The sequence below is a fragment of the Mobula hypostoma genome, chromosome 12, assembly GCF_963921235.1.
Source record: "Mobula hypostoma chromosome 12, sMobHyp1.1, whole genome shotgun sequence".
In the NCBI taxonomy this organism is placed as follows: domain Eukaryota; kingdom Metazoa; phylum Chordata; class Chondrichthyes; order Myliobatiformes; family Myliobatidae; genus Mobula; species Mobula hypostoma.
The window spans coordinates 47,810,323-47,837,242 of record NC_086108.1 but is presented as its reverse complement, the minus strand read 5'-3'; the positions used below and the strand labels follow the sequence as shown (position 1 = coordinate 47,837,242).

General features: G+C 40.1%; 1 protein-coding gene across 3 annotated transcripts; it reads left to right on the top strand.

Moving 5' to 3' along the window:
- ivns1abpa (influenza virus NS1A binding protein a) lies at positions 1-26,920 on the top strand. Of its 3 annotated transcripts, XM_063064021.1 has the most exons (16): positions 866-1,027; positions 10,562-10,763; positions 11,035-11,297; positions 12,154-12,290; positions 14,538-14,707; positions 15,302-15,377; positions 16,651-16,824; positions 17,045-17,170; positions 20,161-20,268; positions 20,983-21,103; positions 21,343-21,561; positions 23,139-23,260; positions 23,513-23,639; positions 24,479-24,610; positions 24,775-24,948; positions 25,739-26,920. In XM_063064021.1, the coding sequence occupies exons 4-16, from the start codon at positions 12,180-12,182 to the stop codon at positions 25,996-25,998; spliced, it is 1,920 nt and encodes a 639-aa protein (XP_062920091.1). In that variant the 5' UTR covers positions 866-1,027; positions 10,562-10,763; positions 11,035-11,297; positions 12,154-12,179; the 3' UTR covers positions 25,999-26,920. The 3 variants fall into 3 exon arrangements, with proteins under 3 accessions (XP_062920092.1, XP_062920091.1, XP_062920090.1); XM_063064022.1 differs by lacking the exons at positions 866-1,027; positions 10,562-10,763 and adding an exon at positions 1-271; XM_063064020.1 differs by lacking the exon at positions 10,562-10,763.

Here is a 26,920-nt window from a genome sequence, read left to right as displayed (position 1 = left end):
CAACTTGCTGAGTTCCTCCAGTTCATTTGTGCGTTGCTAAAGTTATGCTGATGCCGTTGTCTGATGAGTAAAAGTGGAAAAAGTATACTTGGGCGGAAGTATAGTTAGATCCATTGCCTGAGGCTGTATAGCTGCAGCATATGTAAGGTTTAATTACTGAACAGTATTTGTCTACAATTCCATGTCTGGCGGATACGGCGTGCAAGACCGCGAAGAACAACGTGTGCCAATTCTATGGAGAAACAAAATTGGTTTTGATGGAGAATAAGACGTAAGACAAAAACATTTCCTGCCTCATCGCTATCATTTCCTTTCTAGGGATTTCTTGAAGTGGGTTGCAGCAAAGCACTATCGCTTATAGTTTAGCACTATTGACTTAGCTATAGCAAAAGTGGAATGGATCCCATTCCTCCGATATCATTACCCTGACATGTTAAATCTGTTTTCTCACTATAGATGCCGCATAACCTCCAAATTGTAATCGACAATTGTTTTCTGCTTTCATTGGCGAGTAAAATAAAGCATTCAAGCGAAACAGTCTTCCGGCCATCGTTGAGCTTCGCCAAAAACCGTAGCTGTGTCGATGAAGAAACGCGAGCGAGGAGGATAAACCTCGTCTTTAATAAGCATAAGCAAGCGGGGGGAGGGGGGCGTAGGCGCGAAGAAATGCGGTGAACGGTGCTCCAGTAATCGGTCTGTTGAATGCAGCACCACCGGCCCACCATCTCCCGCGCCGCGAGCCGAGCCGAGCCGAGCCGAACCCGAACCCGGGTCCGCGCGCAAACACTTCGGGCTGGTGGTGGGGAGGAGCGGACTCAACCCGGGCGCATGCGCACTGCGCGCACACAACTCATTACACGTCACTATTTATCTGGGCGCGGGGGAGTCAGCAGTTGCAGCGGTCTGTCGGAAGCTGTAGGCTGCTGGGGAGCCTCTCGGTAATTTACTGCGGTGAGGGCGCTCAGCAGAGGATAGAACGTTTACTTCATCAAATATGATTTGTATCCTCCGTTTTATCCTCAGAAAGGTACGATTTATTTAGACGCTTCCGAGTTAGCGTATGCGGCTCGTGTCGAAGGTCTCTAATACTTCTGCTTTTCTTTGTTGAGGCGTGAGGAATTCATCTTCCCCCCCCCCTCACGGTTCCAATGACAAGCTAACTTTGCGGTTGTGCTGCTGTATGGCGCCTTGATCGACCGTCCGGGTGGTCGTTGTGAGCGAAGCCCGTGGCCAATCGGCCAGATTTTGGAGGGCGGGGGTGTTGTGGGGGGGGGTGGTGAGTGGTCTCGTGTTGCGAGCTGTCGAGTTTGGTTGAATCGGGTCTCGAAGAACGCAACGGGTTAACTTGTGTTTTAAACGCCAACAGTCGCGGCGCGGTCCCGGGCTGGAGACCGTGAATAGAACGTGGGCGGTGGGGGTGTCAGAGCCCGTGGGCCGACCAGCCTGCGGTACGGCCACGTCCGCTCGCTGCGCAGACCCGCCTCCCTCGTTCTCTCCTACCTGTCTCGGTGTGGTTTCAGGTTGGGCGATGGCAGGGCACACGGCATTGTTTGGTTCTGCCATTCTCCTCGCGTCGTAGAGGAGGATCACAGACCCTACGAAACAAAACGTTTAAGGGCTAGGGAGTGACAAAAGAAATCAAACAGGGGTTCTTTTGTTAGATGGAAGGCCTAGGATACGGTTAACGTTTGCATTAGGTGGCGGTGGGGCAGGTTGAGACTGAGCGGGTGACTTGTTTAGTGGTATGTGCGTGGAGGGAAACGGAGGCTGCCAATCACTCGTTAAGATTGGGGGAACTGTAGTGCGGGGGTTTATTTTCTCTTTTTTAATGGGTGAGCTAGTTTAGATGCCTCTAGAGAATGGGCAGAATTCATCGAATAAGCGAACGTAAGATCTGCGGCCACAGTTGGGTTGGTGGGTGTACGAAGAACAAAGCAAAATTTTTGGATTCCAGTTGTGAATCTGCGGACCTTTGGTATTGCGAGGGGAATGTGGCTAATGGGGGAAATGCGTCAAACAGAAACGGAGACTTTCCTATAACATGGTGTTTTGTCCCGTATTGTATTGTACTTCCATGAGGAAATATGTAATCTTGCAGTCGAACAATCTGTGGATCACAGGTCCACAAGTTATCGCCATTCTATAGATAACGTAGGCTATGTATTAGAACAGGCAATACCGAATCCTGGCAAAATTTTGCTGAATTCTGGACTAAGGATTGAGCAGTAAATTCACATGGCGTCAATTGCGCTTTGGTGAATTCTAGAAGCTATGCTAGACCAAATCAATTTCGGGTAGAGAGCATCACCTAGTGTCTTGGTGTATTATTACAAATCACAAGCCAGTAATGATTTCCAAAAGTTTTCGTTCACGCTGTTGCGTACTTTCAAAATAAGGGTATAATATTTTAACTCCATGTGCATGTAACTTGATTATATTGGAGACAAGCGTTTAGTATTACAACTTGTAGGTTAAATTGTACTACTTTAAGAATATGCACAAATTTTTAAAATGCCAGTTTTCGTACAAAATAAGTTCACATTTCTTAACGAGTCTAGGATATGGTCAGCAAGCTATAGTAGTCGAATAGTGTACATTGAATCAAAATAAAGGCAGAAGTGGCTAGTTCTTATACAGTGAGTTACTTGAAATGCAGCGTTGAGTCTAGAAGGTTGCATTGTGTCCAGGTGGAAGATGTGCTGTTCCACAAATTTGCATTAGTGTTTATGTTGAGGAAGCCATATATTGGTCAGAGTTTGGAGAGTTAGTGACGGGCCGCTTTAAACAGGGGGGGGGGTGGACAAGTGATTGCCCATTGTGATTGGTTTCTTTACTGTTATAGAAACTTGTTCCAAACATGAATTAGCCATGTGTTAAAGTGTAATACTAACTTTAATACAGCATGATCCTGCCAAATAACAATTTTTGGTCTTCTATCCCCTGCATAAATTTGCGGTAGTCTCTTGTTAAAATTATTTTGGAAAAATTGTGAATTGCATACTTGAAGGCAAGATGGCAGTGTACATGCAGGTGGTGATTCAAATTGGATCCAAGGTTGTGCCCATTATGTTGAGGCTTGAAGAAAAACCAGCATTTACTGTTTGTATCATTTACAAATTTCTATTAACTTTTTTTTTGTTCTCCCCAAGGGTTCATTTTTAACCATCAGAGTACTCTTTGCCATTTACAGAATAGTAAATACTTTCTGAATGCCACTATTCCATCCATATTAAAATAAATACTTCCTTGTAAAACAACACATTGCTGGAGTAATAAGTAAATTGGTGCTTGATCTTGGTGTCACCCTTCCAACTAAAACTTTCCATCAACCCTGCCATCACAGTTGCACTCAGCAGCAACTGTTTCTTTGTTCTGTTCAAGCTCGTGTAATGTGCATGTTTCAACCTCAGAAGAGGAAAAGAGCTAAATGTACTTGTTGCCTTTAAACTGCATTTGACGGGAAATTACAATTGGGAATGACACTAATCAAACTTGTGTAAACTAATCACAAACAGAAAATCTGCAGATGGTGGAAATCCAAATGCTGGGGGAACTTGGTGGGCCAGGTAGCATCTATTGGGGGGGTGAGGTGAGTACAATTAATGTTTTGGGACAAGGGTCTTGGCTTGACATGTCAGGCATTGACCTGGGTGTTTTTAAACATACCCTTTGAATTACTTGGTACAAATTAGGATCAGGAAATCATGGCAGTTGATTTTTTTTAAATGTGTAATTGGATCTTTTTAAAAAGCTGAAAGGGGTAATGTCATTGGTTAGCCCTACTAATGAGGGTCTCCACTGGTTAGTTGGATATGGTCTCCTAGCTGTCTAGATATGCAAGCCTGGGCAGTACAATATGGAGAGTAAGCTTGTACCCTTGTAGCAAGCTTCCCCCCCACACATCTGATGAACCCAAAGGAACAGCAGCAACCAACACAGTTTGGTACCAGTGGCATCGCAGGAGTTGGCAGTCAACATGAACTCAATGTAGGATTGCCTTGGGGAATCCAACTCTGAATTTTTCCCCCCTCTGGGTTTACTCCAGTCTTCCCCGAGTGGGTATAGCTGCAAAGCAGTGGAGGTTTGAGATCAGAGTTTTCCTTCTAGATGAGCTGTCAACCATGGCTAGCAAGTCCCACCTGCCCTACTAATAGGATACTAGAACTTGGCAGAAACCTGTGTGGTCCAAGAGAGAACATTGAAAGTGCCATGTGCAGTGGCAGAGCATCAGGTTTGAAAACGCAAACGCAAACAACAGGAATTCTGCAGATGCTGGAAATTCAAGCAACACACAAAAGTTGCTGCTGCCTCGGCCTGAAATGTCGACTGCACCTCTTCCTAGAGATGCTGCCTGGCCTGCTGCGTTCACCAGCAACTTTTATGTGTGTTGCATCAGGTTTGAGGCTGCTTTGCTGCCTCAGAGCCTGGACAGCTTGCAATTGTTAAGGGGGTGATGAACTCCAAATTGTATTAAGACATTTTGCAGGAGAATGTCAGGTTAGTTGCCAGTCACCTGAAACTTACAGAAGCTGGATGTTGCAACAAGACAATGTTCCAAAACCAAGAGTAAATCAACAGAATGGTTTAAAAAGAAAATTTGTTTTGAAATGGCCACATCAGAGTCCAGACCTTAACAGCATTGAGATGCTGTGGCATGACCTGAAGAGGGGAAGGTATCCTAGAAATATTGAAGTGGAACAGTTTTGTATTGAGGAATGGTCTGAATTTTTCCTTGCCATTGTGCAAGTCTGATCAACAGCTACAGGAAGCGCTTGGTGGAGGTTATTGCTGCTAAAGGAGGTCCTACCAGTTATTAACTTTTAAGGGTTTGCATACTTTTTCCAGCCTGGTCTGTAAATAAACAACAAGTTCAATTAAGACATGAGAAGTACAATTGTTTGTTACTAGTTTAGGCAGATTCTTTGTCTGTTATTGTGACTTGGATGATCACACCACATTTTGAGTAACTATTGCAGAAACCAAGTAATTGCAAAATGTTTGCAAACTTGCAACTGTCTGTACTTGCAACGCTCATTATTTTGCGTAGTATTAGGGCTCAGACTTGTGAGGGTATGATTTGGAGAAGCCACTTCATTTTCTAATGTACAATATTCACAAGTTTTGCAGTGATGCTTCATTTCATAAATTTGTGTAGTCAATCTTGTGCTAGTGACTATTTTCTCTTTTTTGGAGGTGGCCCTTCACCTTTTCAGATGGTGATCAGGTGTACGGGAGTGAGGGATCAGCTGTTGAGTGGTGTTGCAATGACATTGTTTCACTTAACATCGGTAAGGCTGAGGAATTGATTATGGATTTGAGGGGTAAACAACCAAGGAATCAGAAGTGAAAAATGGTGTGCAGTTTCACGTTCCTGAGTGTCATCTTTGAGTATCTATCCTGGGTGCAATGTATTGATCCAAATGCAGAGAAGACATGTTAACAGCTGTACTTCATTAGATTTTGAGAAGACCTGCTCTGTCACAAAAAACTGTTGCAAGGTTCTACATGTATATTGTGGAGAGTGTTCTAACTGGTTGCATCCCTGTCTGGTATGGAGGAGCTACTGCATAAGATGGTAAAGGCTGCAGAAAGTTGTGAACTCAGAAAGCTCCATGATGGTCACTAGTCCCTCCAGCACCAAGGACGCCTTCAAAAGGTGATGCCTCAAAAAAGACAGCATGCAGCTCCATTACCCAGGTCATGCCTTCTCTCACTTCAGCCGTCAAGAAGCAGGTTCAGGAGCCTGAATGTGTACTCAACATTTTTAGGAACAGTTTCTTCCCTTCCGCCATCCAATTTCTGTATGGGAATAAACCCAAGAACACTAGCTCCTAATGTTTGCTGTTCTTGTGCTACTTTATATTACAATGCATAGTGGCCTCAGCAAGGGACTTCGAGGCAGATAGTTCTGTGTTCGAATCTGGCCAGATCCCAACCTGGGTGGTGGCAGCAGTATCTGCACGGAAGAAAGATCTGGCAATCTCCTTCTGTATCTTTCCATGAAAACCCTATGGACAACTACACTATTTATGGGGTTGCCATGAGTTGACAATGACTTGACAGCACAACTACTATTATAGATTTATATCTTTAATTGGGGTAGTATAGACAATTCTGTCACAAAGAAAGGGCATCCTGAAGGCTGTGTTGCTTGCCTGATGCCTTTGTTCGGGACATTTTATCTGACTTGCAGAGGAACTTGCAGTGGGAGGGGAAAGATCCAGATGTTGTGGTCCTTGTGGGTACCAACAGCATAGGTAGAATGAGGAAAGAGGTTCTGCTGAGGGAATTTGAGCAGTTAGGGTCTAAATTAAAAAGCAGAACCAAAAAGGTGGTAATATCTGGATTACTACCTGAGCCATGTGCAAATTGGCATATGGTCAAGAAGATTAGAGTTAAATGCATAGCTCAAGGATTAGTGTGGGAGAAGTGGATTTGGATTTGTGAGAAATTGATAGCAGTATTGGGGAGCTGTACCAATGGGACGGGCTTCTGAACGGTAATGGGACCTGGATCCTAGCAAATCACAAGGGGGTGAGTTCAACAGGTTGGAGAAGTATGGATGAAAAACAAGATGACAAGGAGTGAAAGTGGTGTGAAGAAAAGTCAAGTGCAGAAGAGTAAAAGATTACAAGATTACATCATTTTAAAAGCACGGAGTGTAAGAGCACTTTATTTGAATGCCTGTAGTATTAGAAATGAGTTCAGTGAACTTGGGCTCAAATCAGTACTGGGGTATGCTTTAGTAGCCATTACAGAGAGATGTGGTTGCAGGATGGAGAGGATTGAGAATTGAATATACAAGTGTATCAGGTAATATGGAAGGATAGAAAGAAAGGTAAGGGAGGTGGGGTAGTGCTCAAAGATGAGATCGGGGTGATAGTGAGGGACAATATAAGATCTAAGGAACAGAATGCTGAATACATCTGGGTAGAGATTGGGAATGGGAAGTGGGGGGGAGAAAATCACTGGGGGTTGTCTATAGGCCACTGAATAATAACATCAGTGGCACAGTTAAATTTCGGAAGTATGTAAGAATGGAACAGCAGTTATCAAGGGGGGCATTAACTTGCACAAAGATTGGGTGAATCAAGTTGGTCAGGGTAGTCTTGAGGAGGTCTTAATGGAATGCATCTGTGATGGCTTTCTTGAACAACATGTTACTGAACCTACAAGGGAACGTGCTATCTTAGATCTGGTCCTGTGCAATGAGACAGGTAAAACTAATTATCTTGTTGGGATCTTCTTGGAAAAGGTGATTACAATATGATTGAATTTCTTATACAAATGGAGGGTGTAATAGTTCAATCTAAAACCAGTGTATTATGCCTAAACAATGGAGACCATGATGGGATGAGGGAGGATTTGGCTAGTGTAGACTGAGAACACAGGCTATATGGTAGAACAGTGGAAGACATTCAGAGCTTTTTCAGTGCTCAAGAAAAGTATATTCCAGTTAAAAGTAAGGATGGTAAGGGTGGGGAGCGCTAGCCTTGGATAACTAAGGAAATAAAAGAAGGCATCAAACTAAACACGTGTGTACAAAGTTGCTAAGACTAGTGGGAAACTGGAAGATTGGGGAAACTTAAAGCAACAAAGTACCACTAAGCAAGCAATAAAAAAAGGGAAGCTAGGTTATGAGAATAAACTAGCGCAAAAGTATAAAAATGGATAGATGTTTTTGTATTCCGCGGAAAAGTGTGACTAAAGTGAATGTAGGTCCCTTGGAAGATGAAGGGGGGAATTAATATTGGCTAGCGAGAAAATGGCTGGGGTTTTGAATGACTATTTTGTCTGTCTTCATGGTGGAGGAAATGTCTAACATGCCAAAGAGATGTTATGGATGCAATGGGAGGTGAGGACCTCGATACATTAGTTATCACTAAAGAGGTAGTGCTGAGCAAAATTGTGAGCCTGAAGCTAAATCTCTTGGTTCTGATGGAATGCATCCCAGGGTACTGAAAGAAATGGCAGAAGTTACTATAGAGGCTTTGATTTATCAAAATTCTCTGGACTCTGGGCAGGTCCCAGCAGGTTGGAAGATGGCAAATGTCACGCCACTGTTCAGAAAAGGAAGTAGGCAAAAGGCAAGTAACAATAGGCCAGTTATTTTAACATCTGTAGTTGGGTGGTGGGGGGGGAATGCTTGAAGCTGTAATTAAAGAAATAGCAAGGCATCTTGTGGGGGGATAAATGGATCCATCAGGTACATGTAGGAGGAATTTGGCAAAGGCAGGTCCTATTTTGACAAACTTACTGGAGTTTTTTGAGGATGTAATGAATGCCGTAAGTAGAGGTCAACAGATAGACATTATTTACTTGGATTTCCAGAGGTGTTTGATAAGATACCACATAATAGACATCCGTAAGATAGGATGCATACAGCTGGGGGTGATGTATTGCATGGATAGGGGATTAGTTAACTAATAGAACATTGAGTTGGATACATAAGTGTTACTCAGGTTGGCAATCAGTGGTGAGCAGTGTGCTGCAGGGGTCGGCACACATCTATTTGTGATGTACATTTCACTATCTGGAAGAGGTGACTGAGTAGTGTATCTAAGCTTGCTGATACTAAATTGAGTGGAAAAGCAAACTGCTGAAGATGGTCTGCAGAGATATATGGATAAGTTAGGTGGGTGGGCAAGGGTCTGGCAGATGTGGTACAATGTTGGTAAATGTAAGGTCATCCACTTTGGAAGGGAAAAATGAGAGGGCAAATTACTTAAATGGTTTTAAAAAAAAAAAATAGCAGCCTGCTGCTGTGCAGAGGGACTTGGGAGTGCTTGTGCATGAATCACAAGGTTGGCTTACAGGTGCGGCAGGCTATCAGGAAGTCAAATGGAATGTTGACCTTCATTACTAGAGGGATTGCATTTAAAGAGCAGGGAGGTTATTCTGCAACTGTTCAGGGTACTTGTGAGGCTGTACCTAGAGTGCTGCATGTGGTTCTGGTCTCCTTACTTGAAGGATATACTAACTTGAGGTGGTGCAGAGGATGTTCACCAGGTTGATGCAGGAAAGTTGTTTCCACTGGTAGGTGAGACTAGCACTAGGGAACATAGTCTCAAGATTCAGGGGAGTAGATTTGGGACGGAGGTGAGGAGGAACTGCTTTTCCCAGAGAATGGTGAATCTGGAATTCTCCACCTAGTGGAGAAGTGGAGGCTATCTCAGTAAATATATTTAAGACAAGGTTGGATATATGTGGGGGGGGGGGGAAGAAGGCAGGTAGGTGGAGATGAGTTCATGGCCATATCAGCCATGATCTTACTGAATTGCGGAGCAGGCTGGGCGGACCAGATGGCCTACTCCTGCTCCTATTTCTTGTGTTCTGACATGCCGGTAATGTTAAACATGGTACTGATTCCAATGTGCTACAGATTCTTTAATAATTGTTTGAACTTTTAGTTGCGTAGTTGGTTTATACAACAGTATTGTGCTGTTCCAGTCATCCAACTGCAGGAAAGATGCAGTTGAGCTATAGGTGTTCAGAATCCTCCCTGGAATGGACAGCTTCAATTGGAAGATGAGATTGATTAACTGGGTCTGTTTTCCCTGGAGCAGAAACTGATGTGACATGATGGAGCATTTGAAGTATAGATGAACATTTTCCCATGATGGTTGTGTCCAATACTAGGTGTAGATTTAAGGTAAGAGGGTGGAGGATTAAAGGGGATTGAGGGGCAAATTGTGTATCTGGAATGCTGCCAGTAGAGGTTACTGTTCCGGCTGCCATAACACCTGTGGCATCTAGATAGGTACTTGATTTTCATATCATAATGCTTTGCTTATTTAAGTTCAAGGATGTCTGGGTTTGTATAGATGTATTTGATAATCAGCATAAACTAGGTGGGCTTCTACCAAACTTGAGACTTGATTCAGTTTTGTCAGCTGAATTGTTTTTGCTCAGTTAAGCTTGTGCTTCATATTTGAAAGAAAAGGATAACACAACTTGGTTTGAGGACTCACAAGGAAAATAAAAATTATTGTGAAACGGTACTTGCCAAGGCTAATTCATGTATAATGGTTTGCAATTCATGCCATCTGTGAAAATTGTTGCAGTTAATGTTTTGAACAGTGGTGGCTCATTGAGTACAGCAAACTTCAAAATTCACTACCTGAAAGACAACATTGGAGAGAAGTGGCATGTAATCTATTGGAATCTTTTGCTGAACTAATGGAGCTATGCAGATCTAATTATAAGACTTCTGGTCACTTGTATAGCTGATCTGGACATGTGTGATAGCTTCGAATGTTGCTATCTGATTTGTTAAGCACATGGAATTTCATTTTTAGAGGGTTGTAATGCCCAATTCAGTTCCATATTCTGCAAACTTGGATATTGCAATATATAAAAATAACTGGCCAGATTTTTGTTCCAGATTAAAATAACACACTCAAAAACACTGTTTTCATAATGTATTCTCTTTGCAGTTATCTTGTGCAGTTACCTTAATTTATTGTTAAGCGTTAGTGTTGGTTCGGCACAGCCAAGAAGGGCCAAAAGGCCTGTTTCTGTGCTGTAGTTTTTCTATGGTTTTCTATTGTTCCTTCCCCAGATGGGTACATTATGGAGAAAGACTGAATGGATTGTTTGCTGGTAGTAATTATAGTGCTTCTTGATGTCAAGTGATGCTGCTTGTATCCCCTATCACCACCTGAGCCACCCAGATCTACAGATGGAGCAAGACAAGATGCTGGAAGAATTTAGCAGGCCAAGCAGCATCTGTGGATGAAGCTGGGCAGTCAACATTTTCCTCTGTAAATACTACTTATCATAAGTTCCTACGGTACCTCTGTTGCACTGGGTTTCAGTATCTGTAATCTCTGTAGCTGTACTATCTTAGTAACGTCACAAGAATGTCTACATGAGATTAAAATGTGCTCAAATAGTTAAAATGTTTTACTGCATGTTCATTAGTTTTAAAATAAAGGCTCAATTGGATGGTAAACAAGGGTTTTAAAAAGAATTAGAGGTATGAAATGATGAATAATAGCACATTAATGTGTTTTTTCTTTTTGTTCTGTTTAGGATAATATGCAAGACCAAGGCAATAGAAGCATGTGTCTATAGCCTTGGTGTACTTTTGGGACTCCTCCTTTCACCAGCTGCAGGCCTAATTTTAGTCAACACCATTCAAGACTTGCCCTTGCTGGATTCGTCATTATCTGCCTACATTGTTACATAAGTTACTTTGCAGAATTTTCTTAAAGCTGGATCCAGAGTTCCTGAAAAATAAAAGTGCCTTCGCTTTTTGAGAATCTATTCCTTAATTTCAGAAACAGCAGTATTAAGTAAGTCTTGATGTTTTCTAAATGTTCTCCCTAGAGAGATGGTGGAAATAATTTTAAAATAGTGCAAAGTAACTTTATCCTTGTTTAGAAAATTGTATTGGTTTGATGTTTGGTTTCTTTGATGTTTAGAGGTACTTCTAATGTGTTTTAGGAAACAGCAATAGTATATAATGCAAGGGCTTTTGTGTGCAACAAACTGGTGCAAAATTAAAGTTTATTTTTCCACTTTGTAGATGGCATCTTCCAGAATCGTATCTATGGGTAGACTAGCAATTGCTTTTCCTACATAGTCTTAAAGAATTAACAATGCTAACCTGAGATGTATTGTACAATTGTGGTTCAATAAATTGCATGTAATTAGCACTGGTAATGGGTTACTAATGAAAATGCTAGTTGAAACTTGGCAATGTTCAAATTTTGCTTGCAGGTTTTATTACACCATGTAAAATAGTTGTGTTAATGGTTTGTGCTTAAAAATTTGAATTGAGCATCAGAATAGTGTTTCCACCGGGGGGGGGGGGGGAGAGAGAGAATAACTGACTTTCCTACTGTGCACCTTAAAAGTTTGAAATAAAGAATTTTTTCTCTGTACAGACTGTTCATCCCACCTCCACACCCTGGTTTGTGTGTGTAATAAAAATTCAGTCATCTTGAAATAAACATTATTCTGTAATAGAAATATCCTACATGTTATTTTTTTCAGTGTCTGATTTCTTTACATCACCTGTACTGAAGCAGTAATTATTAATATCTAGACACTGACTTGCCACAATTACAGTAGTCAAACTTTGATTTGCATGGAAAGTTCCATAAACTTGGAGGGATAGAAATTCAGCTAAATGTCTTGTTTTAACAGGTTTCCCTGCCCACAAAGAAAAGAAAATGATCCCTAATGGGTATTTAGTTTTTGAAGATGAGAATTTCATTGAATCATCTGTGGCCAAACTCAATGCTCTAAGAAAAAGTGGACAGTTCTGTGATGTGAGACTGCAGGTATTCATAATACTGAGTGAATGAATAATTTGAGTGTTTATTAGTTGATATTATGCAGCTAGTTTAATCAAGTTTGTATTTAGCACTATGCCCCTAATGTGTTCAGAATTTGAAATTTAAAGATGACCATAAGGCTTTTCATGTTCCTTCAGCACAGTTGGTCCTTCTCACAAAGAATGGGCTTGCTTTTGCACCATATCCAACCCAAGTTCAGTTTGCTGACACCTCATTCCTGTAGCTGGTAAATGGCTGGACAAGACCAGTTTCAGAATGTGGGTAGATGGGTTTTGCTGGCTGAGTTCTACTAAAAGTAGAATTTGTACAAGTTTTCAAATTACTGTTTATTTGGGGGCGGGGGGGAAAGATGAAGGAAATTTAAGTTTTGGGGTGAAAGCTTAGTAATTTGCTTCCCACTATTTTAATCCACATAAAATTCTGCTCATTTATTTCCAAATGAAGGACAGATCCTTGCAGACTTGTACTCATTTTATTAGTCTAGGCTCTTAATCAAATAGCTGATATTAATTGGATTTTATTCCTGTAGCTATCAGCATTGGCTGACCAGTTCTCTTGTGTAACTTTCTCAAGTGCCCTCATCCTATGTGATGACTTGGTTTGTTCCATTTCTACGTCATTAATATCCCCTTATAAAAAGTTGAAAATAGATACCAGATGGACTGGTCTAACTTTAACCTCCATTTCAACTGTCTTTAAAGCAGGAATTGAGTGGTATTTTCAGTTTAGATTCATTCCCAGTTATTTTTCAGGGGCTCCTAATAATCTTCAGTGGCATAACTTTTTTTTGTTTTTTAAAAATGCCTGGTTTCTTTAGGCAATTTGCACGTAAATTTTTCTTCCATCTTGCTTCCTCTAATCTACTTTTGACTTCAGTATTCTGCTGCAGGGCATGGGAGCTGTGTCAGCATCCACTATTGCCTTAATTTGACCCATACTATAGTGATTATTTATAGTGCTGTTCCTACATTGAGACCTTTGCTTCTCTGGTTATAAATAAACATAGGTCTGTATTGTTGATCTCTGCAGTACTTAGCATGTCTCTTGGGCCTGGGACTCAATGGGAGCATGGACGTACACTACTCCTCAGTGTAGGAGGGGGCAGGGTCACACTTACCAATAATGCAATTGTTGGAAAGTGTCTTAACTTCATATTCCAGACCAAATCAGAAATGCAAAGGACAACACTTGTAAAATTAACAGTTCTAGCAAAGGGTTTCATGGACTCTTAAGTAAGCAGAACCTTTGAATATATCTATAGCTAGAAAGCTACAATTGAAATTGTATTCCCTGTGGATACGAGGGGTAAATCTGAAGATGGATACAAGTGCAAGGCTGAGTGATATTAGCCATTAGCATGTGATCTTTGTAGGGGTATTGAATGATATCTTTTGAAGTTAGTAAAGATAACTTGTTTTTAAACTGGATTTTTGCCAATTATGCCTGTTGTGGCATAAGAGGCTGCCTCATCCATCATGCCAACCTTTTGACACTCATCCAAGTACTATTTTCATGTCACCCCCTTTACATGCTTCAGAAAAACTATAACTGTAAGAACTATAGAATAATCATCCAGTGTAGACAACAGTGTGGGACAAGTCCTTTGCACTCTCCCCAGTGCACCCACATTCTTCAGCTTCACTTTTTTTTTCCTCCTGTTACTCCTCCAGAAAGAATTGATTGGTGAATTGTTTAGTCTGCAACCCAATCCACGTTTTTTTTTTAAAAAGTTAAGTCACACATGAATAACTTTGCATGTTCATTGTCTGGCACACTATCTCAGGTCCTTGGCTTTGTGGATATTGACATCATTCCCTAGCACCCTTTTTAAGTTTCAGGGAGTGGGGGAAGAGAGAGTTGTGGAATAACTGATTCCTGTCTGAAAATGCACTATTCTGATGTGCCAAATTGCTTCCCTAAATTGAAGGGAGAGTTTAAAAACCCACAAGTTAAAGAAAATGCTCCTATTGTCCAAGTCATAATAGCAGCACTTGATAGTCTTTGGTATTAAGTGAGTATGTTTGAATTCAGTGGCTAGTTTCAATCTTGTCAGTGGTTACATTGAATTTGCCCTAACTGCAAGTTACTTATTTATTATGAATTAGGAAATTAAATGCACTGAAAGATAAAATGAAGCATGTAGCTGTGGCAAAAGATTACAAATTCCTCAATATAAATTTTCATCATAAAATTAATGCAGAAGTTATTAATGCAGGTGTTTCTCATTTTTAGGTCTGTGGACATGAGATGCTGGCTCATAGAGCTGTCCTTGCTTGCTGTAGCCCGTATTTGTTTGAAATTTTCAACAATGATAGTGATCCCCATGGATTTTCTCATGTGAAATTTGATGACCTCAATCCGGCTGCAGTTGAGGTGTTAATGAATTATGCCTACACTGCACAGTAAGTATGTCTATGTAAAGTTCTTAAATTATATTTCAAAGTAGCTATAATTGCAAACTTAAAATTGTTAAAACAATAACATTTGGAAGCCATCAATTCTAAGATTTATTTACCTTAGTTTTTTTGGGGCAATATTCTGCCTTATTTTCCTGTTAGGGCATTGCAAACCCCTAATATTTCAATGGTAGATTCCTGAGATTGCATTGGACAGCTTGATTGAGACTACTTAACTCTTTGGTGTTTAACTGCCTTACTGTCTGATTTTGGTTTTTAAACTTCATAGGAATGAGTTGCGCAGAACCCATGTCTAGGCTGATCAGAGCAGTGAAAAATTGGCTCATTCTGTGATCGGAAACCTGAGATTCCTTCTTTAATAAAAGCAATTTGACGTGACAAAAAATTGAAGCAGTCATTGATTTGTAATAACATTTAATCTGTGAATGTACTTGCTGCAGTAATCAATGTATTGACAGTTTTCTACTGCTAACTAGTTACACTGTTTAATCGGCATGTAGATTGAACTGGTATTCAGGGACTTCACCTGACTTGTGGGTTTAAATTCTGAAATGGAAACATGTATTTATTACTTTGCAGACTAAAAGCAGACAAAGAACTTGTAAAGGATGTATATTCGGCTGCCAAAAAATTGAAGATGGACCGGGTGAGACAGGTATGTTTGTGTTTGTATAGCTGCTCTGAGATTTTGGGCAAAATGCTTTACCTTTTGGCAGTGGGATTATCTAGCTCACACTTGTTTTGAATAAATTATTTTATTTCATATTTTAAAAACTAATCACTTCATGTTCATAGTTGGACTAGGTCAGCATTAACCATCAATTTGTCAAGTGAGTAAATAAATTCTGCAAGTCACCCTCAAACATACTGTGAAGTTTGAGCATTCTACTATGACTTTGCACATACGGTGGATTCTGATTAATTGGCACATCGGTTAGTAGAGGCATCTGCTTTATTTAGGACAGTTTTTAAAGAGCAAAGACTAATCAAGGAAAATAGCCAGGACTCCCTTTGTTATTTGGGACACTATGCTGCTTAATTGCGACAGGAGACTTGCCGAAGTTTCTAAGTAGTGTCAATTACATGTTTGTTTTCAAAAAGCAGTGATTTTTATCACTGATAGTTGGCGAGCAAAAGAAGTAGTAAGACAATCCAGAACTATTTTGCTCACTGTGGTTTCAAGCATTCAGTCTTGGAGATGCCAGAAGCAGCCGGGAGTGCAAGTGAAACAATTTCACTACTTCAGGTGAACTATGAAGAATTTGAAGGTAATAATAATCATCTGGTGTGATGCTTGGGTTGGTTCCAGACAATGCTAGCCATGTTCCAATGTTTCCATTCCCAACATTTGTGTTATGGAACAAGACTTTAACTTAGAACTTAATATTTTGGATGTATTACATTGTGCACGTATTAGTGTAACTTCAGTGCAATTGATCTTTATCTTGAGTGAAGAGAATCTATTCCCAGAAGGTGTTTAATTTTCTGGAAATTGATCACAGGGTTGGTGAAGTGTAAGGTGGGTATTTCTGTTATGAGATAGTGGGTGTGCTAATTGCTAAACGAAGAATAGATTCTTAAGGACATGAGAAAATTGAGTCATTGATACAAAGCCGAATCCATAAATTGAGGATTACCTGTATGCGCATTAGATTGTACTGAAGCATTGCCCTTTTCCTGTCCTGTGCCAGCCACTCCCAGCCAATTTAACCCCCTCCTCCCCCCCGTGCATGTGTTCAAACACACAATGCCCGCTCCTAAATTCCTGTGTCTGAAAAGTTGTGGATGAACTGAAGAAATACTCAATGTTCAAATAACTTGATGTAGAATTTCAGATCACAGTACGAGTCCTAGTGTGTACGTACCCTCACTCTCACTCTCTCTCTCTCTCTTTCTCTCAATAAGTATCATCTTGCCCTGCTTTTTAGGTCTGTGGTGATTATATACTATCCAGGATGGATGTCCAGAACTGTATTTCTTATCGAAATTTTGCCAGTCAGATGGGAGATTCCCGGTTGTTGAGTCAAATTGACAGTTGTATTCAAGAGAACTTGTTGGAGATGTCTGAACAGGAAGAATTTTTAAAACTTCCACGATTAAAGGTGAAGTTTGAGATGTGTTAAATTAATTTGTCTGATTTTTGTTTTGTTTTTCAAGCCATGGCACAATTTTGATGTATAGTTTGAGTTGCTTCTTGGTTTTTATATAAAACGATCTTCTCTCCATTTTCATTTTTTTTCACCTTGTGTTAACTGCATTCAGTATTCATGTCATTTCTTTAAAACTTGACAAACCAGTTTAATTGAATGTATCTTTTCTCAGTTGGAGGTGATATTAGAAGAAAATGTATGCTTGCCAAGTAATGGTAAAGTTTACACAAAGGTAATCAACTGGGTGCAGCGTAGTGTCTGGGAGAATGGAAAGAACCTGGAAGATCTGATGGAAGAGGTTAGTATCACAACAGTTATTTATGTTTATATGGAGGCTTATACCTATGACAGTGTGATTTTTTAATATATAAAAGAACTGATCCTAAAGAATTTAAATTTTGCTGTAGGTGCCCCTAAGCTGAGAAAGTGGGGGTGTGAAGGTGAGCAGTATAATTTAGTCTTTTTTCCTGCTCTCTGCTACCTTATTTATGATTTTTTTTTATAAAGCACTTTGTTTTACAGTGTAGGAAAAGCTTTAGAGAAAGGGAGAAAAGGTACTTTTTTTCCTATGTTTTAATTGCTTTCTTCCACAGCTAATCCATATGAGTAAGTACAATATTCTAATTTCTCTCCTTCCCAATTGATTTTTATTTCCTTAGGTTTAATCTAACAAAACTAGGATACTACAAGCCTGAAGAAAATGGAAGATACTGCGAGGGTAGTGGCTCATAACGAAGCAGCGACCTTTCCCTAAAGTCTGCAGAATTTTGCTTTGGGCAAGAGTTGATTTAATTGTGTTTGCTCCTTTGCAGGATTAATAAGGTTACTTAAATTAATGTTATGACAATCTGACTAAAATTGCTTAATATATTGGTAATTTTTTTTGGTAATGTTAAGAAATAGATGCTTGGAGGGGGCGGAAGAAGGACACAGTAAACTAAGCAGAGAACTTTTGACTTTCGCAAGACTGAATTATACTCTATCTGCAAAAGCTGTGAACTTTCAAACAATTGAATGTACAAATCCATGGATTTGTTTGTATTAGCAATATGAACGTCTGGTTGGCTGTTGTCAGATCAGTAGAATTTTATGACACAGAAATGGATATTTAGTCAATTGTATCTATGCTTCGTGGGCTTCCTGAAACCTTATTTGATACTGTCAGATAAATTTCACCTTTGTACTAGTTTGGCTGCTGCTTACAGGGTACTTCACTGCTCTACTCTTCAAATCTAGTTCTCAACTCAGTTCAGATTTGAGCTACTTGCAGCACATGTGCTTCCAAAGGTTCTTTTGGAGATTAAAGCCATAATCTGGTTTTGGCATATTCAAGATTTGGGAAATGATAGTTGTAGAAGATTTATTATTCAAAACAAACTACCTGTATCTTGTTACAGATTTAGTCCTGGATCCAAATAGATTTACATACGCGGCCTACTTGTCTTTGCTGCTCCATAATCATACCCCATTTTAGTATTTTGTTTTCAACAGGAAAATTATTAGTTCCAGTTGATGCTAATCCCTAACCTAATTTGGTACAGAAACTTTTGTTCTTGGGTACAGGAAAAACGGGTAGGAAATCTGCTTAATGTTGCACTCAATTCTGAAAATGTTTTGACTTCAGATTTTGGAATTTTTGGCACTAATATAGCCTAAAATGAGAACACGTACACAAAGCTGTTTTTGAATATATAACCATGTTTAATGTGCAAGATGCAGTGCTGATCTAAATGTACTTAGTTGAAGAGAACTGTACATACAATATACCTGCACAACATGCTGATTTATTATAGCACTCCTTCTCCATTTACACTTTTTTCATGCAAGTACTGTCCCCGTCCTGTGTTTTTTAAAAGAACTGCTAGGAACCTTGTGCAAACCCCCTGCCATCCAGGGGAGGATTCCCAGCTGTGAATCTCCCACATTTCACTGTGTAAAGGCTGCATCTGCTGCTGGTGTCGAGCATGTTGATGGAACTAGTGTGACTGCTTAGCACTGACATGCAGATCAGCATCACCCTGGTCAGAATAGCAGGTGGGGTCCATTGCTTACGATTGACTACACTGCTTCTGTTGAAACACTACGTAGATCATTGGATGCTTGCTGTAATTGAGCATATTACCATTTGAGAAATCTCCAGGAAATTAAGGAAAATGGCAGCATGCATGTACCACACAAAGTGAGAGGGAAACCGTAGCATTCAAGTAGTTCAGCAACACGGCCCACACCAGTTGCCAACAATGGCTCAGACTCACTGAATCCTGAGTCCCCAGTCCTGGTACTGAGCAGCAGCAGTACTTGTTACTTGCAGGCAGCCTCGCTATAATAAGCCCTGGGCAAGGTCATTGATGTCTTTAGATACTACAGTAAGTACATGGCAAAGGGAAAGATAAAAGTTTGCTCCAAGCTCCCCAAGCCAGATAAAAGTGACAATCCATCAGAATAATTCAGTGAGGAAATGTAATGGACCTGAACCATTTTGGTTGCTGTAGTTCTGGCTGCTTGTAAGATCTAACCATGGGTGAACATTCTCGACGTCTTAGTTGCAATCAAGAACCTGTTCTTTGTAAGCTTCTCGGCTGACCAACATTTCCAAATGCATTTCTAATTAATGACAAAATGTAGGTTCTTTTTGCTTTACAGTATTACATGGCTCATGACTACATAGATCTGTAATACAATTAATTTTGCTCCTTATGTTTGGCTTTGTGTATATTGGAGCGGTAGCAAATGATGCCTTAGAAGGCTTGAAGAAAATGCCTTTAATTTGTGCTTTACATTTCATCAGCATCTAATTATAGGCCATAAATTCAGTCACTATTTATGGGTGGGTTGAAGAATAACTTTTCAAAGAATACTTTGTTCATTCACCACCCTCATAAACATCCTCTCCCAATCAATTCTCTGTGCACAAGGAAGAGATCTTAATATCATTAGTTTTTCTGCATTTCTTGCATTTCCTGTTTCTTGCAAAATTTCTTCCTAGCAACATCGAGTGTGAGCTCTGCAACGTAAAAGAAAACACCTTGCTTCATTTGTTGGAGTGAATTTCTTGTGCCTCAGGTTTCCAAAGCAATCAAGTGGACAATGGACCAGTCATCCCATTATTTAGAGTGGACGGCCACCACTGTGCAAATGTCTCTTAATTTTCTATCAGACAACGGCAGACCTCCTCAGGAAAGGAGAAAGCTTCCAGCGCTGAGAAGCTAAATGCAAACAGGAGCTTGCATAACATAACTTGTTGCTATGGAAACAGTAGCCACATGGGTTTTTATTGCTGTTTTGCAGGTTCAAACCTTGTACTACTCTGCTGATCACAAACTGCTTGATGGGAGCGTACTAGATGGACAGGCTGAAGTGTTTGGCATTGATGATGACCACATTCAGTTTGTACAGGTACTGAATATTAATGGGTGTACATAGACACTAAATGTCAGGATGGTACATTCAATTATCAAATTGGTCTAGCACAGAACTTTAGTAGAATAACCTGAGTATACATTAAGGAATAAAACATAGGATTTGGTGGTTCACCTGAGGTTCTACAAAAGTGTATGCTCAACCAGGCCATGGATCCCTTTGTGATTGTGAAAATGGGACAGCAAGTAACCTGTGGAATGTTGACTGGTGTTGGCAGTCTTGATGTTGCTTATGGAATTTTAAGGAAAGATTATGGGATAATTCCTTAACCTGTAGAAATATCAGACCTTGTGTTGGCAGCCCATCATTAGTATTCTCTGATATTAGATGGAACTATTGAGGTCCAGTGCAGATTGAAAATGCATAAACTGTGCATTATGTTTGTCACCTAGTCGCTGGCATTTTCTGGCCTGTGTTTGTCCATCACTTTCTCTCATTCTCTGAGACCAGGGGTTTAATTCTGATTTATCTGACATTTTAGCACAGAACACATCTGTTAACAAAAAAGTTTTTTGCAGAGTTTGCAACTTCTTTACAACAGATGGGTTTGAGGAGGTGAATTAGAATCTGTTGGACAAATTTCTTGTCTATGATGCAGTAACTGGTGCATCAGTAAGAATATGGTGAAGATAGTAGCTGAGTACAAGTGCAGCTTAGCTAGGTTTTCTAGCTACTCATTTGATTTTGCAGAAGAAATCTCCGCGGGAGAGCAATCACCGGCACATATACAGCAGCACTTCTGGAAATCTGTCTACTCAAGTGCAAACAAACAAACATGAGTGGAAAATCATTGCCTCAGAGAAAACGTCAAGTAAGTTTATAATTCCAGTGATTCTGATTTGGAATGAAATGTTTATACAACTAGTGAAGAGAACACTCTGTTCTGCCTAATGTTGCCAACAGAGAGGGCTGTAGTTTAAACTGGGAGAAAGGCAAATTAGGCCTCCCTGCCTGCCCACCCTTTTGCAACATTTGTGTTATTACAATAAAGTAGTTGTGTTTTAATACAAGTATTGCCACGTACTCATTGGCAATTATTTTGCTTTATAGGCACTACTTATCTATGCTTGGCTGTTCTAAATGGTGTGCTGTGTGTCATCTTTCTTCATGGCCGCAACAGTCCGCACAGTTCACCTGCCACCACTCCTTGTCTAATAAAGAGTATAAGTTTAGAGATTCAGGCTGAAGATGATAAACTCCTGTCTCCCATGCAGTACGCTCGCTCTGGTCTAGGAACAGCAGAGCTGAATGGCAAACTAATTGTTGCTGGTGAGTGTGAACATTCCAGAAAGGAATTGCTGTTTTTAGAGGAAGGGTGATACGGGGATGGTAGAAACTATTTCTATTTTTAGGTGGTTTCTCAGAAGACAATGGAAATCTAGTACAACATCACCTACTAGTTTTGTATAACTGGGTTGTTTGTTAATTGCTTGGTCTTTATCCACGGGTTTTTTTTTGGGGGGGGAGGGTTGTGTAATAAAGGAGTCTAAAACATGGAAATATAGCTCCACTATCAAACAGCAAGTCCAGATGGGCACAAAAATCAGCACAGATGGGCTGGTCAAGTGCTTATTTCTGTGCTGTAGTCTTTCCACTCCAGTTGCCTGTCTAAAAGGCTTTAAAATGCAGTGATTATATCTACTCCCACCTCTGGCAGCAGGTTCCAACACATAGTCAAGTTCGTCATATTCACAGGTGCAATGAAAAGCAGCATCTCAAGTACATGCATTAGATAGAAACATAAAATTCACAAGAAAAGTTGTGCAGAACTGTAGAAAAGAACATAATTAAAACAAGTGCTGTAGAGTAAAATGGTCAAGTGAGTGCTATTACCGAGGCAGCGATTAGGGTTGTGTGGGTTCCATTTGCTGTGTCAGGAATGAAAACATTCCCCTTGTCCCCCTTTTAAACTCCTTCCTCCCACTTTAAATAAACATTTGCCTTTTTAATATACCCCTATCATGGGAGGGTTGGTGGCAACATCCTGGTGAATCTTGACACCTTCCAACCTATCTATCCTTCCTAAAGTGTGGTGGGCAGACAGCACTCATCACTCCTGCTTGTGGGTTAACCAGTGTTTTTCGAAGTTGCAACATAACATCCCAACTTCGTTCGATTCTCTGACATATGAAGGCAAGTGTACCATATGCTGCTTCACCATCTTATCTGTGTTGCCACTTTTGGAGAACTGTGTTTGTACCCCTACAACACTCTCCAGGCACCCGCCATGTACTATGTTAGTCCTGCCCTGGTTTAACTTAAACAAAAAGAAACAATACTCTGTTCCTCAACATTTCTTAATACTAAACCATTTTCTGTATATATCCTTTCCCTAATTGACTTTAGAAAGTCCATCACCTTGGACTTGTCGTGATTAAATTTGAGAAGCCAGTATTCCACTGGATTTCCTGTCTTTCCTTTGCAGTAATCCTATTATGAATGCATTCAGCAACTCCATATGAAAACCCATATGATTACAGTATTCTGTTTATCAGCAGCTTATTTCCTTGAAATAGTTGCACATACTATGTTTCCACAAAATGTTCCTGTAAATTCAAATTGCTCCCTGTATCAACAGTGATAACTACCTACTATTATTTGTGCTGGAGAGAAAGCTAAAGAGCCAATGGTTTCATTGCTGAGCTATCTTAACACAAGTATTTCTAACTTGATCTTTTAACATTATACTTTAAACCTGTATTTGTCTATTCTTTAGACGTGCAGAGAACTTGCCCTGTCTTCAGTTTGAAAATTGTACTTTGAAGCTGTGTTCTGTGGTGTAGAATCTTGTTTCCATTGGTATTTTCAGGCTAAAGATATAAGTTGTTAAATTGACTGATTATTAGGTGGCTATAACCGTGAGGAATGCTTGCGAACAGTCGAGTGTTATGATCCAGCAACAGATGGATGGACTTTTATTGCTCCAATGAGGACACCACGGGCACGGTTTCAGATGGCAGTTTTAATGGTGAGTGATTAGAAATTTTTTCAAGACAGTATGAAGTAGGAGCAGGAGTTGGTCAAGCTAAAGGAGTTGCCTCTAGCTTGATCCACTTTTCAATAAGAGTAGCTGAATAAATTCCCCAATTCTTTTTTCCACCCTTTCACCATTACACACTGTTCCCTTGACAATATTTCAGCCATGAATATAAATAAACTTCATATAAATTAATTCATCTTTAAAAAGGCTTAAAATCTACAATGCATTCTTCTGTTGTAGGGTCGGCTGTATGTAGCCGGAGGATCTAATGGCCACTCAGATGAGCTTTGCTGTGGTGAAACTTATAATCCAAATACTTGTGATTGGACTCCGGTGCCTGAGCTTCGTACTAATCGTTGTAATTCAGGTAAGTATTCATGATATAGTCAAAGGTTCAAAGGTACAATTTAATGTCAAATGTATACAACATACATCCTGAAATGCTTTTTCTTCGTGACCATCCACAAAAACAGGAGTGCCCCAAAGAATGAACAACAGTTAAATGTTAGAACCCCAAAGTCCACCCCCCCGCTTCTCCCTTCCATGCGTAAGTGGCAGCAAGCAACAATCCCCCCCACCAGCAAAAAAAAAAGCATCAGCACCACCACTGAGCACTCAAGCGTGAGCAAAGCAATAGCAAAGACACGCTTGCAGTTACCCCCAAGGACTTTGCATTTCACCTGGTATTCAACATACAGCAGGTTCTCTCTTCCCCTAATAAGGGAGGAAGAAGTCTCTATTTTCACAGCGAGTGAGGAGACATAACAAACAACTCACTGGTTGACAATGTTAAAAGTCTGTTACATCACTTTTTTTGAGCTCTGTGCCTGAAGATCGCGAAGATCCCGGGTCTCCTGGCGTGACACCGACCCTTGATCCTCTTGTCTCCAGAGCCCCAAGATCCTAGGCTTTGGAATTTGACCCAGACTCTTGGACCGAGCCTTTGGTATGCCGAACAACAGCCAGTTATGGAACTCCAAGAGTGGGTCCCATTCCTCCAATGAACCGTAGACAGCATGTAACTGCAGGTCAGGGTCTTCAGAAGAACCCTGAAAGAGAAAAATAGAGATTAAGGATTGAAATAGAGCTGTTTCTGAAGATGCAAGCAAAGTTGTCGCCGTTAGGCGCCATTAATATCCTAAGCATCGTTGATAGAATAATTGATTTCCTGATTTGTTTAGTAACTGATTTTTGGTTGGTTGACAGGTGTATGTTCACTGAACGGAAAACTATATATTGTTGGTGGTTCAGATCCATATGGACAGAAAGGATTAAAGAATTGCGATGCTTTTGATCCAGTCTCAAAAACCTGGACAAATTGTGCTCCTCTGAATACACGTATGTATGATTGTACATTAAACTAACAGACTTGTAGTACTTTCACATTTTAAGTATGTAGGGACTTAATCAGAATATTTTAAAATCTTCCCGTGCTAAATGGCTACTTTCACTTTCTAGCACCATTTTATAACATGTATTCCCAAACATCATTGAAATATTAGGTAGACATCAGGCTGCTGTATGTGAACTGGATGGTTACCTATATGTGGTTGGAGGTGCAGAATCTTGGAATTGCCTGAATACTGTGGAACGTTACAACCCTGAGAACAACACTTGGACTCTGGTTTCACCCATGAATATGGCTCGCCGTGGAGCGGGAGTGGCTGTTCACAATGGTGAGAATAAATGTATTCTTGTGTCTGGATTTTTATCAATTTATTGACTTGGGCTAAAGTCAAGGAACAAATGCTGAATTGATTCATTTAGTTATGCACTCAAGTTTATTTTTGAGGAGGGATTTGAGCAAATTGGGCTTGAACATAGTTAAGATCTTTCATAAAATGCTTATGGATCTTGATGGAATTGTGTGTCTCTCGTGCACTCTCACTTTCAAGGAAGAGGGATGTGGGATCAGCATAGAAAATCAACTATTACCATTTGCTGTAGATTCTGTGAGACTAATACCTGATTCCTGTTGCTTTGAACAATTCAGCTTCTGTGCACCATCAAAGCTGAGCTTGAACTAAAGTAATGAAATAGTAGTGGAACAACTCTTAACAGGAGGCTGCTGTTTGGACCCAGAATGCATGTGTGAATAAGAGATGATTGGAGCTGTCCTTTTTGTCTGTTTTCCTTTGGCTTTATTCCAGCCTCAACTTTTATTTCATGGGATGGATTCTGGTGGTCTTTCCTGTTTTCATCAGGAAATGTTGACGGTGTTATATGTGGTTCAGCTTTTTCTTAACTTCCACATCTGAACATTTGTACATGCAAATCATAAACAAGCTAGAGGTCAGAATCTGGTGTATTTGACCTTATATTATTGCTGGGCTTGGCAGTCAAAGTAGAAATACAAATAGCCTGAGCTTGGGGCTGAATGCACATTGTATTTGTTTCCCTAGCTTTGCCAGGGTTTTTTTTTCCCCTCCCTCAACTTCATTTATAATGTAACCCTTATTTTTGCAGGAAAAGTGTTTGCTGTTGGGGGTTTCGATGGAACCCATGCACTCTGTTGTGTTGAGATGTATGATCCTACCAAAAATGAGTGGAAGATGATGGGAAGTATGACATCAGCAAGGAGTAATGCTGGAGTTGCTGTAGTAAATGGACTCCTTTATGCTGTGGGAGGCTTCGATGGCAATGAGTTTCTGAACAACCTGGAAGCATATGATCCAGAAACCAATGAATGGAGCCCATGCACCAAAACAAATATGCCCAGTTTATAATATTTTGCATTTTCTCAGCAGCTTGAGTTTAGTGATTTGTGTTATACTTTTTTTTTGCAGGGGTTGTAATGGGAAGAGAGACTGTTTATGGTTGGATGTAGGTTTCTAGAACAACTTGAAGCATGAAGTCTGGATTTTTATAGTAACATAAAACTTCTTTGTGTTTGCTTATAATTAATTTGAGCTGTATATACTATTATCCCAAGATGTAGGTATGTTTGTGTATTCCTAGTGGGTATTTTGGTTAACTGCAAACCTGATATGCAGCAGATTTTTGTTTCAAAATTTGGAAAATAGGAAAAAGTGTTTATTCAATGGAGCTTCCCCAGAATCTTGTTTTGCATCGTTTGCACATTATCTCATCATGAGGTTCTCTGGTTTGAAGAAATACAATGGTAATCTTGGGGTTTGTAGGGGAAGGGGTGTGACAGGAATGGAGAGCAGGATCATATTTCCTATCTTCCCATTTGTTTTTAAATCCTTCCTTGGGGTTTAAACAAGTCATGGATAAGCTGACCAGCCTGCAATTAGAGCATTTTTTTGTTTGTTTTGGGTTCAATGTTTTATCATCTTTTATAAACAATTTTTATACTTGGATGAATATAAAGTAGAAGAAAACGATTGTTTGGAAGCATTAAACTAAAAGCTTACAGTTAGAATTTGAAGTGCCAGAGTGGGACATACACAATTCTAGAAAGAGCTTTTCAATGTTTGCCTCTGCTATAACTTATTGTACTACTCTAAATGCTCGAACTTGACAAGGGTTTTCAAATGTGTACTTGTATTAGGATGGATTAGTGAAGGATTAAGGAGCACCTTTGTGAGAATCAAATGTTCCAAACTATGTAGCTAACAATCCTAAAACAATAGATGACATAGGCAATTAAATATTTGAACTCTTGACTTTGTGGAATTTGTGTTT

Coding starts and splice junctions, on each gene's coding strand:
- ivns1abpa (XM_063064022.1), top strand. CDS start 12,180: ATGATCCCTAATGGGTATTTAGTTTTTGAAGATGAGAATTTCATTGAA. Junction 14,708..15,301: donor AATTATGCCTACACTGCACA/GTAAGTATGTCT, acceptor ATTACTTTGCAG/ACTAAAAGCAGACAAAGAAC. Junction 20,269..20,982: donor ACCACATTCAGTTTGTACAG/GTACTGAATATT, acceptor TTGATTTTGCAG/AAGAAATCTCCGCGGGAGAG.